This window comes from Octopus bimaculoides, chromosome 29, assembly GCF_046866305.1.
Source record: "Octopus bimaculoides isolate indiv1 chromosome 29, ASM4686630v1, whole genome shotgun sequence".
Lineage (NCBI taxonomy): Eukaryota > Metazoa > Mollusca > Cephalopoda > Octopoda > Octopodidae > Octopus > Octopus bimaculoides.
Window position 1 is genome coordinate 17,931,061 of NC_142956.1, and position 14,914 is coordinate 17,945,974.

A 14,914-nucleotide genomic window follows, 5' to 3' on the forward strand; every position below is an offset into this window, starting at 1 on the left:
CCTAGATTTGAAATTCAGCTGTATTCGGGCAAGACAAATATAAATAATTTTTAAATTACTGTGAGTTAATAACGTACTATACTTCCGGGTGTAACTCGAGAAATCAAATAAATTAATTACAAAAATTAATTTAAATTAAATTTTTGAGTACGATCCTCATCGTAATTTTAAAATCATTTATATCTGTCTTGCCCGAATGTAGCCGGATTTTGAATGGCTGAAGACAAAGTAATAATTTTTTAAATTCTTGTTTTTGGGAAAATGTGGAAATAGTGCTGGTGAGAGTTGCACTCAAAAATTTAAATTAGATTAATTATCGCAATTAATTCATTAGATTTGTTGAGTTAAACCTGAAACTATAGTACGCTATAAACACTTTGCTCCGAAATTGCTAGCCCTGAGCCAAAATCTCAAGACTATATTTATTTATTACGGCTACCAAACGTTGGAGAGGAGTATCGAAGAGAAAGCGATATAAAGTATTCAGACATCATTTTGTTAAGGTTATTTCTACAGAAATTATATCCAGCACTGATTCTTTTGCGAAAACGTTACTATATTTTAACTGGTTATCGATCCTTCGTTTTCTTCATTCCAGTTCTAGTTTTGCATCTTTTATTATAAGTATCATTAATAAAATATAATTTCGTCTAGATAATCTTTACAATGCATGGTTTAAAAATTCCGTATTATATTTCTAAGTTTATTTTGAAGCAATTAAAAAGGAAAAAAATTGGTAGCATTTGCTTTGTAATCAACAAAATGTTATTAACATTAGGTACACAACCCGCAGATTTTTAATTCGTTTCGCTGTTTACCGTGCCGACTTTTTGAAATATCTTGCGATTCAAGTTTGTGTGTAGCTACCTCTTAACGTAGATTAAAAGATATTTCTCATTAAACCCTGTTTTATATAAAACACAGGTAAGATATTAATATTCATTTCGGTAAAGTTCAAATCTCTGAATGCCTTGCTATTTTCATGTGTATGAAATATACCGTAATTAATTCAGTTTAATTGATTATAATAGTCACATAAAAGGATAATTAATTTGTTGACTTAGCCGAATATCGCACGTATCTCTGTGATACCATCCGCTTTGTAACTGCGATGTTTGTCTACGTATACGGGTAAAATTGGACGAGTGCATCCAGAAGATATACCCAAGGTTGTAGAATATAATTTTAATAACAAAATAGAAAGTAACTTTTTAGGCAAAAATTTATATCCACAGTCTATCCTTATAGAAATATACTAGCATTTCTATTATTGAATCTCTCCTTTTTAACTATTTTCTGTTTGATATCATTTCAGAACATCAGACGTGTGTGGCATGAATGGATTTCTACTTGAGATACATCATGAATGTCAATAATCCTTTAAAGACGAAAGGAAGATGTTGTGAATAATAGATATAAACATGTTTATATAATATATCTATGATGAATAACTGTGAAATACTTTGTTCTGAACAGCGATATTTCTCCTCCTCACTGTCTGGAATATTCGAATTAAACATGGATACATTTACAAGGAAATTTGTAACCTTCAGATACTGAAGTCAATAGAAACATATATATAAAAAGAAACACAAGAAAAATATATATTTATTATGGTGTTATCAGAAACATTATAGAACAATGAGTTATGTGAGAAAGGATGGCTTTTTTCCTGAAGAGATGACAAAAGAAAAAGAAAAATTATATCAATGTGATATCTGCAAAACGTCTTTCTCTCAGAGAGGTAACCTAACTACTCATCAATGCATTTCTACTCGAGAGAAACCATATCGCTGTGATATCTGTGGCGAGTCATTCGCTGTAAAGGGTAACCTAACTAAACATAAATACTCTCATGCAGGTGAGAAACCATATCAGTGTGATACCTGTGGCAAATCATTCTCTCAAAAAGGAAATTTAACTACACATAAACGTATTCATACAGGTGAGAAACTATATCAATGTGATATCTGTGGTAGATCGTTCACTACTAATGGTCCCTTGATTGCTCACAAGCGTGTTCATACTGGAGAAAAGCCTTATCACTGTGATATTTGTGGTAAAACATTCTCTCAGAAAAGTAATTTGATTCAACATGAACGTGTTCACACAGGAGAGAAACTCCATCATTGTGATATATGTAGCAAGTCATTTGCAGGAATTTGGGTCTTAATAAATCATAAACGCATTCACACAGGTGAAAAACCATACTGTTGTGATATATGTGGGGAGTCATTCGCTGTAAAGGGTAAGTTAATTAGACATAATTACTCTCATACAGGTGAGAAACCATATGACTGTGATATCTGTGGTAAATCATTTTCTGTAACTGATAACTTGAAAGCTCACAGACGTATACATACAGGTGAGAAGCCACATCACTGTGATATCTGTGGTAAGTCATTTACAGTGAATAGTACTTTAAAAACTCATAAACGCATTCACACAGGAGAAAAACCATACAGTTGTGATATATGTGGTAAGTCATTCGCTGTAAAGAGTAACTTAACTACACATAGATACTCTCATACAGGTGAGAAACCATACCACTGTGATGTCTGTGGCGCATCGTTCTCTGCTAGTGGTACCTTGATTACTCACAAGAGCATTCATACTGGAGAAAAACCGTATCACTGTGATATTTGTGGTAAAACATTCTCTTATAGGAATAGTTTAATTTATCATAAACGTCTTCATACAGGGGAGGAACCATACCATTGCGATATCTGTGGTAAATCGTTCCCTGGAAAAACTGATTTAGCTAAACACATACGTATTCACACAGGTGAGAAACCATATCACTGTGATACCTGTGATAAGTCATTCTCTGAAAAATGCCACTTAACTTCTCACAAGCGTATTCATACAGGTGAGAGACCATATCACTGTGATATCTGTGGTAAGTCATTTGCAGTAAATAGTTCCTTAACAACTCATAAATACAATCACACGGGGGAAGCACCATATCATTGTGCTGTCTGCGGTAAATCATTCTCTAAGAGTTTACACTTGAATACTCACAAACGCATTCATACAGGAGAGAAACCATATCAGTGTGATATCTGTCGTAAATCATTCACTGCTAGTGGTACCCTGATAGCTCACAAGCGTATTCATACAGGAGAAAAACCCTATCTCTGTAATATTTGTGGTAAAACATTCATTCAGATGAATAGTTTAATTCATCATCAACGCATTCATACAGGAGAGGAGCCATACCATTGTGATATCTGTGGTAAATCATTCTCTGGAAAAAGTAATTTAGCTAAACACAAACGTATTCACTCAGGTGAGAAACCATATCATTGTGATAACTGTGGTAAGTCTTTCTCTGAAAATAGTCACTTAACTACTCACAAGCGTATTCATACAGGAGAAAAACCATATCACTGTAATATTTGTGGTAAAACATTCTCTCAGATAAATAGTTTAAATTATCATGAACGTCTTCATACAGGAGAGGAACAATACCATTGTGATATCTGTGGTAAATCATTCTTCAGAAGTAGTCTCTTGACTAAGCACAAATGCATTCATGCAGGATAGGAGCCATTCACTGTGATACCTGTGGTAAATCATTCTCTGAAAAAGATAACTACTCGCAAACATATTCATACAAGTGAGAAACCACATAACTGTGATATCTGTGGTAAGTGATTCGCTCTGAATGGTACTTTGACTAAACACGAGCTCATTCATGTAGGACAGCAAACGTCATTGTGACATCATCATCTTCAACATTTAACCTGTTTTCCATTGCAGGCATGGGTTGTATGCCTTAGCAGGACAAGGCTAGGGGTCACACCAGACTCTGTAGTGTTTCCTAATGCTAGCCACTCCACAGATTATAATGGGTGCTTTTAACATGGCCCCATCACCAGTAACTAAACACAAACTCATTCATAAAGGAGAGGAAACATCATTGTGACATTATCATTTTCATCATCAACATTTAACCCCTGTTTTCAATGGGTTGTATGGCTTGGCAGGAACTGACGAGGCTAGGGGCTGCACCAGGTTCCATAGTCTGTTTTTGGCTTGGTTTCTATGGCTGGATAACTTTCCTAATGCCGACCACTGCACAGAGTGTACTGGGTGATTCAGACACAGCCCCATCACGAGTGCTTTTTACATAACACCTTGGTATCAGGATCTCAATTCCATTGTGGTGGGCAGGTCTTCTCCAGTACAGCAATGCACCACATATCTCAGTCGTCTGTCATCTCCTTTGTAAGGTTCAAGATTTTGAGATCAGCCTTCAATACTTCATCTATCTGTGGTAAATCATTCTCCCAAGGAAATCACTTAACCAGGCATATAAATATCCATACAGTAAAATATCACTAGTTGTGTGAAATCTCCATTTTGTATTGTGTGTTGGACCTGTCTGTCTAAAAACATTATCTCAATCTTTAGTCATTTCAGCTGCGAGATTGACATTTTTCAATTCTGACATGATCACATTTTGTGAATATTTTTAATAACTTGAAAGAGGAATAAAGTTGTTTTACTCACTAATTATTCTCCATCGATTTTATATGCAAAATGTTTAATCATATGCATGACCGTGTGTTAAGAAGTTTGCTTCCCAACCACTCGGTTCTGGTTTCAGTCCCAACATGTCGTACCTTGGGTAAGTGTCTTCTATTATAACATCAGATTGACGGCCATAGATAGGGGGCATACACAACATTAAGGTTCAGACATGTAACCTCATCACTTTCTCCTTTCTACACTGACACGCAAGCTATGAGGACGCAACTTGACTGGCTTTATCTTATGCCACAGGCCACCTTGCAGATAGGATCATAGCAAGAAGATCATGGCCCTTGCTCATCAACCATTTTATTTATCAGTGGCTGTGTGGTAAGTAGCTTGCTTACCAACCACATGGTCCTGGGTTCAGTCCCACTGCATGGCACCTTGGGCAAGTGTCTTCTACTATAGCCGAGGGACAACCAAAGCCTTGTGAGTGAATTTGGTAGATGGAAACTGAAAGAAGCCCGTTGTATATTTGTATATATATATATATATGTGTGTGTTTGCCCCCCCTAGCATTCCTTGACAACCGATGCTTGTGTGTTTGTGTCACCTAGCGGTTCGGCAAAAGAGACCGATAGAATAAGTACTAGGCTTACAAAGAATAAGTCCTGGGGTCGATTTCCTCAACTAAAGGCGGTGCTCCTGCATGGCCGCTGTCAAATGACTGAAACAAGTAAATGAGCTTTGGCTCCCCACCTTCCTGTCAGTTTTTAAACCTTTAGTGTTCAGATTACTCTGTTAAATGTAATACTTTCTCACTCGAATTGCTTTGAATTAATTATGCATTATCTTATAGCTTTGAGGTTTCAATGATGTGATTGTTTATTTTTGGAATGTCAATGTAGGTTAGGTGTGAGAGGCTAGATATGGCCAGTTTCGGGTTCATTCTGACTGCATGGCACCTTGGGCAAGTGTCTTCTACTATAGCCGCGGGCCGACCAAAGCCTTGTCAGTGGATTTGGTAGACGGAAACTGAAAGAAGCCCATCGTATATATATATATATATATATAGGCGTAGGAGTGGCTGTGTGATAAGTAGCTTGCTTACGAAGCACATGGTTCCAGGATCAGTCCTTATAGCTTTGAGGTTTCAATGATGTGAAATGTCAATGTAGGTTAGGTGAGAGAGGCTAGATATGGCTAGTTTGAATATAAAACATGTAGAATATTTGGGCCAGCTATGGCCGGTTTAAACACTAAAGGGTTAATCAACAATACTTTGTAATTGATGTCAGGCTAAATGGTTAAACGGGCTTGAATTTTTAATGCATAAAAATTCTAACCAAAACATATCAACAATCCAATAATTCTTAATTAGTCAGCTCAAATGTTGCTGTGACTTTGAAATATCTAATTCGCTGTCATATGTTTTGGAAGGATTATCATTAACTATCCTCTGTATTGAGCAAAAAAATTCTGAAATCAGAAATATAATATAGCCAATTATAGGCGCAGGAGTGGCTGTGTGGTAAGTAGCTTGCTTACCAACCACATGGTTTCGGGTTCATTCTGACTGCGTGGCACCTTGGGCAAGTGTCTTCTACTGTAGCCTCGGGCCGACCAAAGCCTTGTCAGTAGATTTGGTAGATGGAAACTGAAAGAAACCCGTCGTGTATATATATATATATATATATATAGGCGTAGGAGTGGCTGTGTGATAAGTAGCTTGCTCACAAAGCACATGGTTCCAGGATCAGTCCCACTGCGTGGCACCTTGGGCAAGTGTCCTCTACTATAGCCTTGAGCCGACCAAAGCCTTATGAGTGGATTTGGTAGATGGAAACTGAAAGAAACCCATTGTATATATGTGTGTATATATATATATATATATATATATATATATATATATATATATATATATATATATATATATGTATGTATGTGTGTGTATGTGTTTGTCCCCCCAACATCGCCAGTCAGTTGTGCTTTAGGAATTGGTATTGTAATCCTTTATGGTACCATTCTAACCACATGTCCAACATAAATACCAGCTTGGTGCCCAGCAGGAGTAAAACCACAAAAAGCTACTCAACAAAACGATTTAGTAAAAAATAAACATGTTGTATCATCCATTACATGGGTTGAGCAGGATGTGTTTGAACACAGGTTAGGACAGGGGTAAGGCTTTTGAAAAGTATATTGAATCTCCTCCGAACACTGACAAACAGTAATAAACCTCAAGTTTTGTTCTGGGAGGTGTAAGGCGGTTGCACAAAACCTGTCCAGCAGGGAAAAACTGGAATGTCACATTACTGTCATAATCATATCAGCAAGAAAATAGAGCAAATTAATTTAATCAATTATTTGAATAAAAAAAAAACATTCATTATAATTAGTGGGTTGATGCAAATGAGGAAAACGTAAAAAATATATTTATTCAATAAAAAGTAATACATGGAGGCGCAATGGCCCAGTGGTTAGAGCAGTGGACTTGCGGTCGGAAGATCGCGGTTTTAATTCCCAGACCGGGCGTTGTGTGTGTTTATTGAGCAAAAACACCTAAAGCTCCACGAGGCTCCGGCAGGGGGTGGTGGCGACCCCTGTAGTACTCTTTCGCCCGAACTTTCTGTCACTCTTTCTTCCTGTTTCTTGAGTAACACTGCGATGGACTGGCGTCCTGTCCAGCTGCGGAGAACACATACGCCATAGAAACGGGGCCCGTGAGCTTCGCTAGGCTTGAAAAGGGCGAGGAAAAAAAAAAAAAAGTAATACAATTGCTGTACTTTATTTACCAAGACATCTATTTTCCACTGATATTGTTATTGATCAATATGAATAAGTATATAAGGATAGCACAGATATATGAATCTCATCCTGTATGAATATGTTTGTGTTTAGTCAAGTGATTCCTCCGAGAAAATGATTTATTACAGACATCACAGTGATATGGTTTCTCTCCTGTATGAGTGCGCTTGTGATTAGCTAAATTACTTCTCACAGAGAATGATTTATCACAGATATCACAGCGATATGGTTTCTCTCCTGTATGGGTACGTTTGTGATTAGTCAAAACACTTTTTACAGAGAATGATTTGCCACAGATATCGCAGTGATAGGGCTGTTCTCCTGTGTGAATACGTTTATGAGTAGTTATGGCACTTATTTGAGTGAATAATTTCCCACAGATATCACAATGATATGGTTTCGCTCCTGTGTGAATGTATTTATGTTTAATTAAGTTACCCTTTTCAGGAAATGATTTACCACAGACATCACAGTGATACGGCCATTCTCCTGTATGAATATACTTGTGAGCAGTTAAGGCACCTCTCTGGGAGAATGACTTATCACAGATATCACAGTTATATCGTTTCTCTCCTGTGTGACTGGATTTATGAGAAATTAAGGTGCTAATTTGAGAGAATGATTTACCACAGATATCACAATGATGTGGTTTCTCTCCTGTATGAATATTGTTATGTGTAATGAGGTTACCTTTTAGAGAGAATGATTTACCACAGACATCACAGGGATATGGCTTCTCTCCTGAATGAATGGATTTGTGTGCAGTTAAGTTACCCTTTAAAGCAAATGATTTACCACAGACCTCACAGTGATATGGTTTCTCTCCTGTGTGAATATATTTGTGAGAAGTAAGGCTACTGTTTTGAGAGAATGATTTACCACAGATATCACAGTGATATGGCTTCTCTCCTGTATGAATGTATTTATGTTGAGTTAAGATACGCTTTTTGGAGAATAGCTTACCACAAATATCGCAGCGATGTGGTTTCTCTCCTGTGTGAATGTGTTTATGATAATTAAGGCTACTGTTGTGAGAGAATGATTTACCACAGATTTCACAGTGATATCGCTTCTCACCTGTATGAATACATTTGTGAATTGTGAGGTTTTCCTTATTTGGAAAATACTTTTTACAGGTCTCACAGTGGTATAATGATTTTTCTTTTTCTTTTGTCATCCCTTCAGGAAATAAGCCATCCTTTACATTTCTCACGTGACTCATTGTTCTATGATATTTTCTTATACCAGCACAAAATATATTTTTCTTGTTTTCTTTTCTATGTCGATTTATTGCTATATTCCCATCAACTCTGATCCTCATTAACATCTGAAGACGATACAAACAGATGTGTCCAATATTAATAAAAATGTGAAATACTTCAGTAAATATATTCCAGGCAATGAGGAAAACAAATGTTGCTATTAATTCAGAACAGATATCTCACAGTTATTCACCATAGATATATTATATAAACAGGATTATATTTTATATCTATAACATTTTCCTTTTGTGTTGAAACATAATCAATTGGCATTAGGAAAAGCATCCAGCTGTAGAAACTCTGCCAAATCAAATTGGAGCCTGGTGTAGCCACCTGGTTCACCAGTCCTCAGTCAAATCGTCCAACTCATGCTAGCATGGAAAGCGGACGTTAAACAATGATGATGATGATGTATCTGAAGTAAAAATTCCTTTATGCCACAGATGTCTGATATTCTGAAATGATACAGAAACAATAGAAGATATAGGAAATACTATAAAAATATTATTACATTGTTATAATGATAAACTGTGTAGATCGACTTTTATCTGAAAAAATAGTCTTTATTATTTATTTTGTTATTGATATTATATCATATAACCTTGTGTAATGTCTACATATACACAGACTTCAGTGCCTCCACCTCCATATATTATGTAACATGTTAAACTATAGAACAGTAGACAATAACATTGTTCTATCTTCAGAAACATGATTAGTGAATGTTGTTTTCCAAAACTCATTTTCCCATTCACCGAAGTATGCCCAAAAGGAAATATATTTATAAACGTTAAATGCAAACTATAAATATGTGTGTGTGTGTGTGTGTGTGTGTGAAACAAACTTTTCATACCCTTATTGGTAATTATTATAATAACAATCAATAAGGTAGCGAGTTGGCAGATTTGCTAGCACTCCGAACAAATCGCTTAATGGCATTTCGTCCGTTGTGAGTTCAAATTCTACGGAAGTCGCCTTTACCATTCATTCTTTTGGTTTCGATCAAATAACTTGCGTAATTATAAAATAATAATAATAAAATTAACCGATTTAAAAGTACCTACGGAAGTTGTTGGAAATAATCTTTATTCTACCCCTTGGAACACGGTTTGGTATCTGAAAAGGATTTTCAAGTTACCAGGAGGTAGACGTAAAATCGATCTAACTCAGAACGGAATTAATACCGATCACTGACTCTGGAGTTTCCAATTAGCCAGGTTCACCTACTTTTACGAAAAATAAAATATGTATTATATCTTACCTGTTGTGATATATAAATCAGTGTTTAATGTGACGAAGGAGCGATCTATCGGGAAATATAAATTGAAGACAATTCAAAAAATAATACGGAGAATCAACGAAACGAACTAACATTCCGGATATTGTGTATCTTACGTCATTACACATTTGGCGAATACTAATCTTTTTTTTTCTAAACGATAATTTTTTTATATTACCAACAAAGATAATAATTACATATCGTGGTTCATCTCTCGCGATTTTAATATTTAAGCTTACGTCGATTCCTCTATGGTTTTGTTTTGCATTTATGATAAAATAAATATATACAAACTATAAAAATAGTTTTTAAAAATATACAGTACAGTACGGTTTCTAGATCGCAGGGGTTTTTGGAACGTAACACCCGCGATAGACGAGGTTTTACTGTACAGCACGTTGTCGAGGGTCTTGCTTTTGCATCCCGTCACTAACATCATATTTTTACCCTCAGAAACTCTCACCCACCCTTATAATAAATGTGAGGCAACCAATGTATCTTCTCCATAGTGAAACACCTCTCCCTGACATAAAATCACTTCTAAAATACTCTCTCCCCACTTAGTGAAGATAGCTTTCCCATTTTCTTATTCTTTTGTGTCCTACAAGTTACTTGGCAACCCCCCACAAGTGCTGGTAGCAAGAAATAAGTACCCAGTACACACTATAAAGTTGTTAGAGCTAGGAAGGGCATCCAGCTGTGGTGACCATACCAAAATTGACATTAATTGATGAGGAATATGAAGGAGGGAAAGAGAAAAGAAGAACATTTTACACAATATTAAAACAATGGCCAGAAATTTTCTGAAGCAGCATCCCCACTAATTTTATCTACGAGCCACAATTGTCTGGTAGTTACATGACCGACTCTTTCGCTAGACACAGAAGGAATGTAAATAAACCAACGGTGGTTTAGGAATGGCTATGTGGTAAATACCTTGCTTACCAGCCACATGGTTCCGGGTTCATTCCCACTGCGTGGCACCTTGGGCAAGTGTCTTCTACTATAGCCTCGGGCCGACCAAAGCCTTGTGAGTGGATTTGGCAGACAGAAACTGAAGAAGCCTGTCGTGCATGCATATATATATATATATATATATATATATATATATATATATATATATATATGTGTGTGTGTGTGTGTGTGTGTGTGTGTGTGTGTGTGTGTGTGTGTGTGTGTGTGTGTGTATAATAACAATAAATGGAGCAAAATGCATACAAATAAAAGTTACTTTAATTCCTACACATGTTTCAAAATATATGTGTACTCTACTCCAAAGAAGTAAGAGATGCTGGAATTCCACATATATTCATCGTCAGGGAACCAACATATAGAAGCAAGACTGTCTGTGTTTGTTCCCCCACCATCGCTTGACAACCGATGCTGGTGTGTTTACGTCCCCGTAACTTAGCGGTTCGGCAAAAGAGACTGATAGAATAAGTACTAGGCTTCCAAAGAATAAGTCCTGGGTCGATTTTCTCGACTAAAGGCGGTGCTCCAGCATGACTGCAGTCAAATGACTGAAACAAGTAAAAGAGCTGTGTTGTTTTCTTTGCGTTCCTATAACATTCTACCGTAAAATTCGAAGTAGACATGAAAATAAGCAATGAGGTTTTAGTTTTGTTTCTTTTGTTATCATTCGGATCTTTTCCTTAAAATTCATATTTTCAAAACATAATTTCAGTAAAAGAAAAAAAATTAAAAATTGGCCGCCTTAATTTTAGTATCCGACGTATGACTAAAAAATGCGAGATACACAACATGCGGATGATAAGTTCCTTTCGTTGACTTTCCGTGTCGGTTTTTTGAAGTGTCTTGAAATTATATTTCTCGCTTTGCGTAATTAAAGATATTTCACATCAAACACTGATTTATTTATCATAACAGGTAAGATATAACACATATTTTATTTTTAATAAAAGCTGAAGAACCAGGCCAACTGCTGCTAGTCTGAGATCGATGTTCTATTCTCATATAAACTTCGTAACTTATGCCAAGATCTGGATTTGATTTGGCATGACCATGAAAAAGCACTGAATTTTAAATTTCTCCTATGACGAAAGTAAAAAATACGTGTACTGGGTGTTTAAAGTTAGGGATAGGATTAGGGTTAGCATTTTTGTTACGTTTTATTGGGTGGTGTACGTATTCTTTACCTCCTATTCTTTTATTACAGTAGATAATCTATTTGTTGATTGTGTCCACTCAAAGCCGTCTATTGTTTTATCATCTGCTACATATCTTTATTTGCTGTTTATTTTGTCAAAAGGATTCACCTTAATAGTTATGTACACTTTAAGCTCCTGAGAATAAATAGTTATCTACAACATCATGAAACACAAATATCCGACTAAGACAGGTGACTCATGACACCGCTATTATACAAGATAGATTTGACTACACAGACTCAGCAAATTGCAAAAGAACTGGGGAAAAAAATAAAATTTAAAAACGTATTTGTGAACGTGTGGCTGCAATATTTCTTTAAAAGATATATATGTATTATTACGAAAGTTACAAGAGGAAAAGTGTATTGGATTGGTGACCGAAGTATAGTTATGTTTATGTTTGACCTGTTATGCATGTCGTAACAGTCGTGAACACAACCTAATTTCATTAATAGGTCTGCTCACTCCGGTATGACCTTGGACTAAACAACGACTTCTCCCACAAGTACAACGTTATGGTCCAATATTTTGTTGTTTAATATTTTCCTAATATCTGAAAGCAGATGAGTCGAAGTCTTGTATATGTAGACCTTACACAAGGTTGTATAATATAAAAGTTTGTATCCATAGTTTATCATCATAAAAATGTAATACCTTTATTGTTGAATCTCCGCTTTTAACGTATTCCCTATATCTTCTAATGTTTCTGTATCATTTCAGAATATCAGATGTCAATGGTATAAAAATGTTTTTACTCCAGATACATTATGAATATTGATCATCTTTTGAACACAAGAGGAAGATGTTATAAATGATAAATATAACTCTGTTTATATAATATATTTTTGGTGAATAGCTGAAATACTTCTTCTGAATTAATAGCAACATTTGTTTTCCTCATTACTTTGAGTATTTGCAAAAGCTCCTGTTTGGACTTGGAAAAAATCTGCAATGGTGTTTGTAATCATCTTCAAATATTGACGAATATCGGACTTGCAGAAGTATTTGAAAAAAATGTAGAAATATGTAAAAAGAGAAAACAAGAAATACATAATTTGTAGTATAAGTAGAAAGATATATTTTTTCAACACGTTTGTAGGTATAGAACAGCATATATAGGATAAAATCTCATGGCTGGTTGCTGATAGATTTTTCTGCCCTGTAGGATTTTATCAGTGCTTATGCATTGAAAAAAAAAAAAAAAAACTTTTCTACTTGCACTACAATACATTTCAGTGCTTCAAAAATAAACTTAGGTTTGTTTACATATCATATAATTTGTGGTTGTATAAGAAATATAGAACAATGACTTGTGTGAGAAATGTAAAGGATGGCTTATGTCCTGAAGAGAAGAAAAAAGAAAGAAAAAAACTGTCATACCCTTGTAATATCTGTAAAACATCATACCATAATCGGGCAAATCTCAATGTTCACAAACATATTCAAACAAGTGAAAAGCCATATCACTGTTGCTTCTGTGGTAAATCATTTCATCAACAAAATGCCTTAACTATTCACATACGTACTCATACAGGGGAAAAACCATATCGCTGTGATATCTGTGGTAAATCATTCTCTCAGAAAAATAACTTACTTGTTCACAAGCGTATTCACAAGGCAGAAAAACCCTATCCCTGTAATATCTGTAGCAAATCATTCTCTAGCGTACGTAACCTAACAACTCACAACTATATTCATACAGGAGAGAAACCATATCATTGTGATATCTGTGGTCAGGCATTCTCTCAGCAAGGAGCCATGAATACTCACAAACGTATTCATACAGGAGAGAAGCCACATTGCTGTGATATCTGTGGTAAATCATTCACTCAGAAAGCTGTCATGATTACTCACAAACGTATTCATACAGGTGAGAAGCCATATTACTGTGAAATCTGTGGAAAATCTTTCTCTGTAGGAAGTAGTTTAACTAATCACAAACGTATTCATACACAAGAGAAGCCATATTGTTGTGATATCTGTGGTAAATCATTCTCGCAGAAAACTAACTTATTTCTTCACAGACGCGTTCACACAGGAGAGAAACCTTATCACTGTGATGTTTGTGGTATGTCATTCTCTCAGTCATGTAACCTAACTACACACAAGTCCGTTCATACAGGAGAGAAGCCATATCCCTGTGATATCTGTGGTAAAGCATTCGCTCGGAGAGAATACTTAATCAAACACAGATATAATCATACAGAATAAGTTTCATATATGTGCAAAATCATTCTCTCAATAATGTACCGTAACTGAACATATATTTATTCATATTGATTGATAATATTATTTGATAACATAAGTGTCCTGCTGTATAAAGTACAGCAACTGTATTACATTGTATTGAACAAATGAAATATTTACCACGTTTCTCATTTGCCCTACTCAATAATTATGTGTGTTTTTCATTCAAATAGTTTTGATGAACTTAATTTGTTTTGTTTTCTTGTGGATATGTCATTATGACTTCCCAGTTTCCATTCCTGGTCAGTTTTCTGCTGGATGGACAAGCCTAGGAATCCCAGCAGCTGCAGCCTTCATGCTACTGCCCCACACCTCCAGGAATAAGCCTCCAGCTTAATTCTGGAAGTGATGACAAAAGCCAAATGCCCCCCCACTACCTATGGTCCAAATATGTATCTTGTGTAACCCATGCAATGGATGATATAGCATGCTTACATTTCTCTAAATTCCTGAAATTGGATCTCATCAAATTTCATGAATAAATTTAATAAATTAAAAGAGAAATAAAGTTGTTTTAACCTTTGATTATTCTTCTATCATTTTATATGCAGGTATCCAACCAAATCTTGTGCTGGTGACACTACCATAAACTATAGAATTCACACACTTGATCAATATATGATAAAAGTGATACATTTTCCCAAACTGATCTACAATAAAACTTCATTTTG

General features: G+C 35.5%; 4 protein-coding genes across 9 annotated transcripts in view; 2 read left to right on the top strand and 2 right to left on the bottom strand.

The window, feature by feature from the left end:
• Nucleotides 1-14,914, bottom strand: part of LOC106876802 (uncharacterized) — a 99,711-nt gene that overhangs the window by 68,056 nt on the left and 16,741 nt on the right. The window lies entirely within an intron of this gene.
• Nucleotides 825-4,518, top strand: LOC106873432 (uncharacterized). The gene is made up of 2 exons (XM_014920787.3): nt 825-924; nt 1,316-4,518. The coding sequence occupies exon 2, from the start codon at nt 1,642-1,644 to the stop codon at nt 3,544-3,546; it is 1,905 nt and encodes a 634-aa protein (XP_014776273.1). The 5' UTR covers nt 825-924; nt 1,316-1,641; the 3' UTR covers nt 3,547-4,518.
• Nucleotides 6,879-14,914, bottom strand: part of LOC106873435 (uncharacterized) — a 34,647-nt gene continuing 26,611 nt past the window's right edge. The window contains exon 4 of the mRNA XM_089344979.1: nt 6,879-8,398. Within this exon, the coding sequence (XP_089201105.1) occupies nt 7,352-8,398 (1,047 nt within the window). The 3' untranslated portion in view covers nt 6,879-7,351. The remainder of the gene's footprint in view (nt 8,399-14,914) is intronic.
• LOC106873427 (uncharacterized) lies at nt 10,997-14,766 on the top strand. Of its 2 annotated transcripts, none has more exons than XM_052977915.2 (2): nt 10,997-11,715; nt 12,717-14,766. In XM_052977915.2, exon 2 carries the CDS (start codon nt 13,302-13,304, stop codon nt 14,205-14,207), a length of 906 nt encoding a protein of 301 aa, XP_052833875.1. In that variant the 5' UTR covers nt 10,997-11,715; nt 12,717-13,301; the 3' UTR covers nt 14,208-14,766. The 2 variants fall into 2 exon arrangements, with proteins under 2 accessions (XP_052833875.1, XP_052833876.1); XM_052977916.2 differs by lacking the exon at nt 10,997-11,715 and adding an exon at nt 11,722-12,612.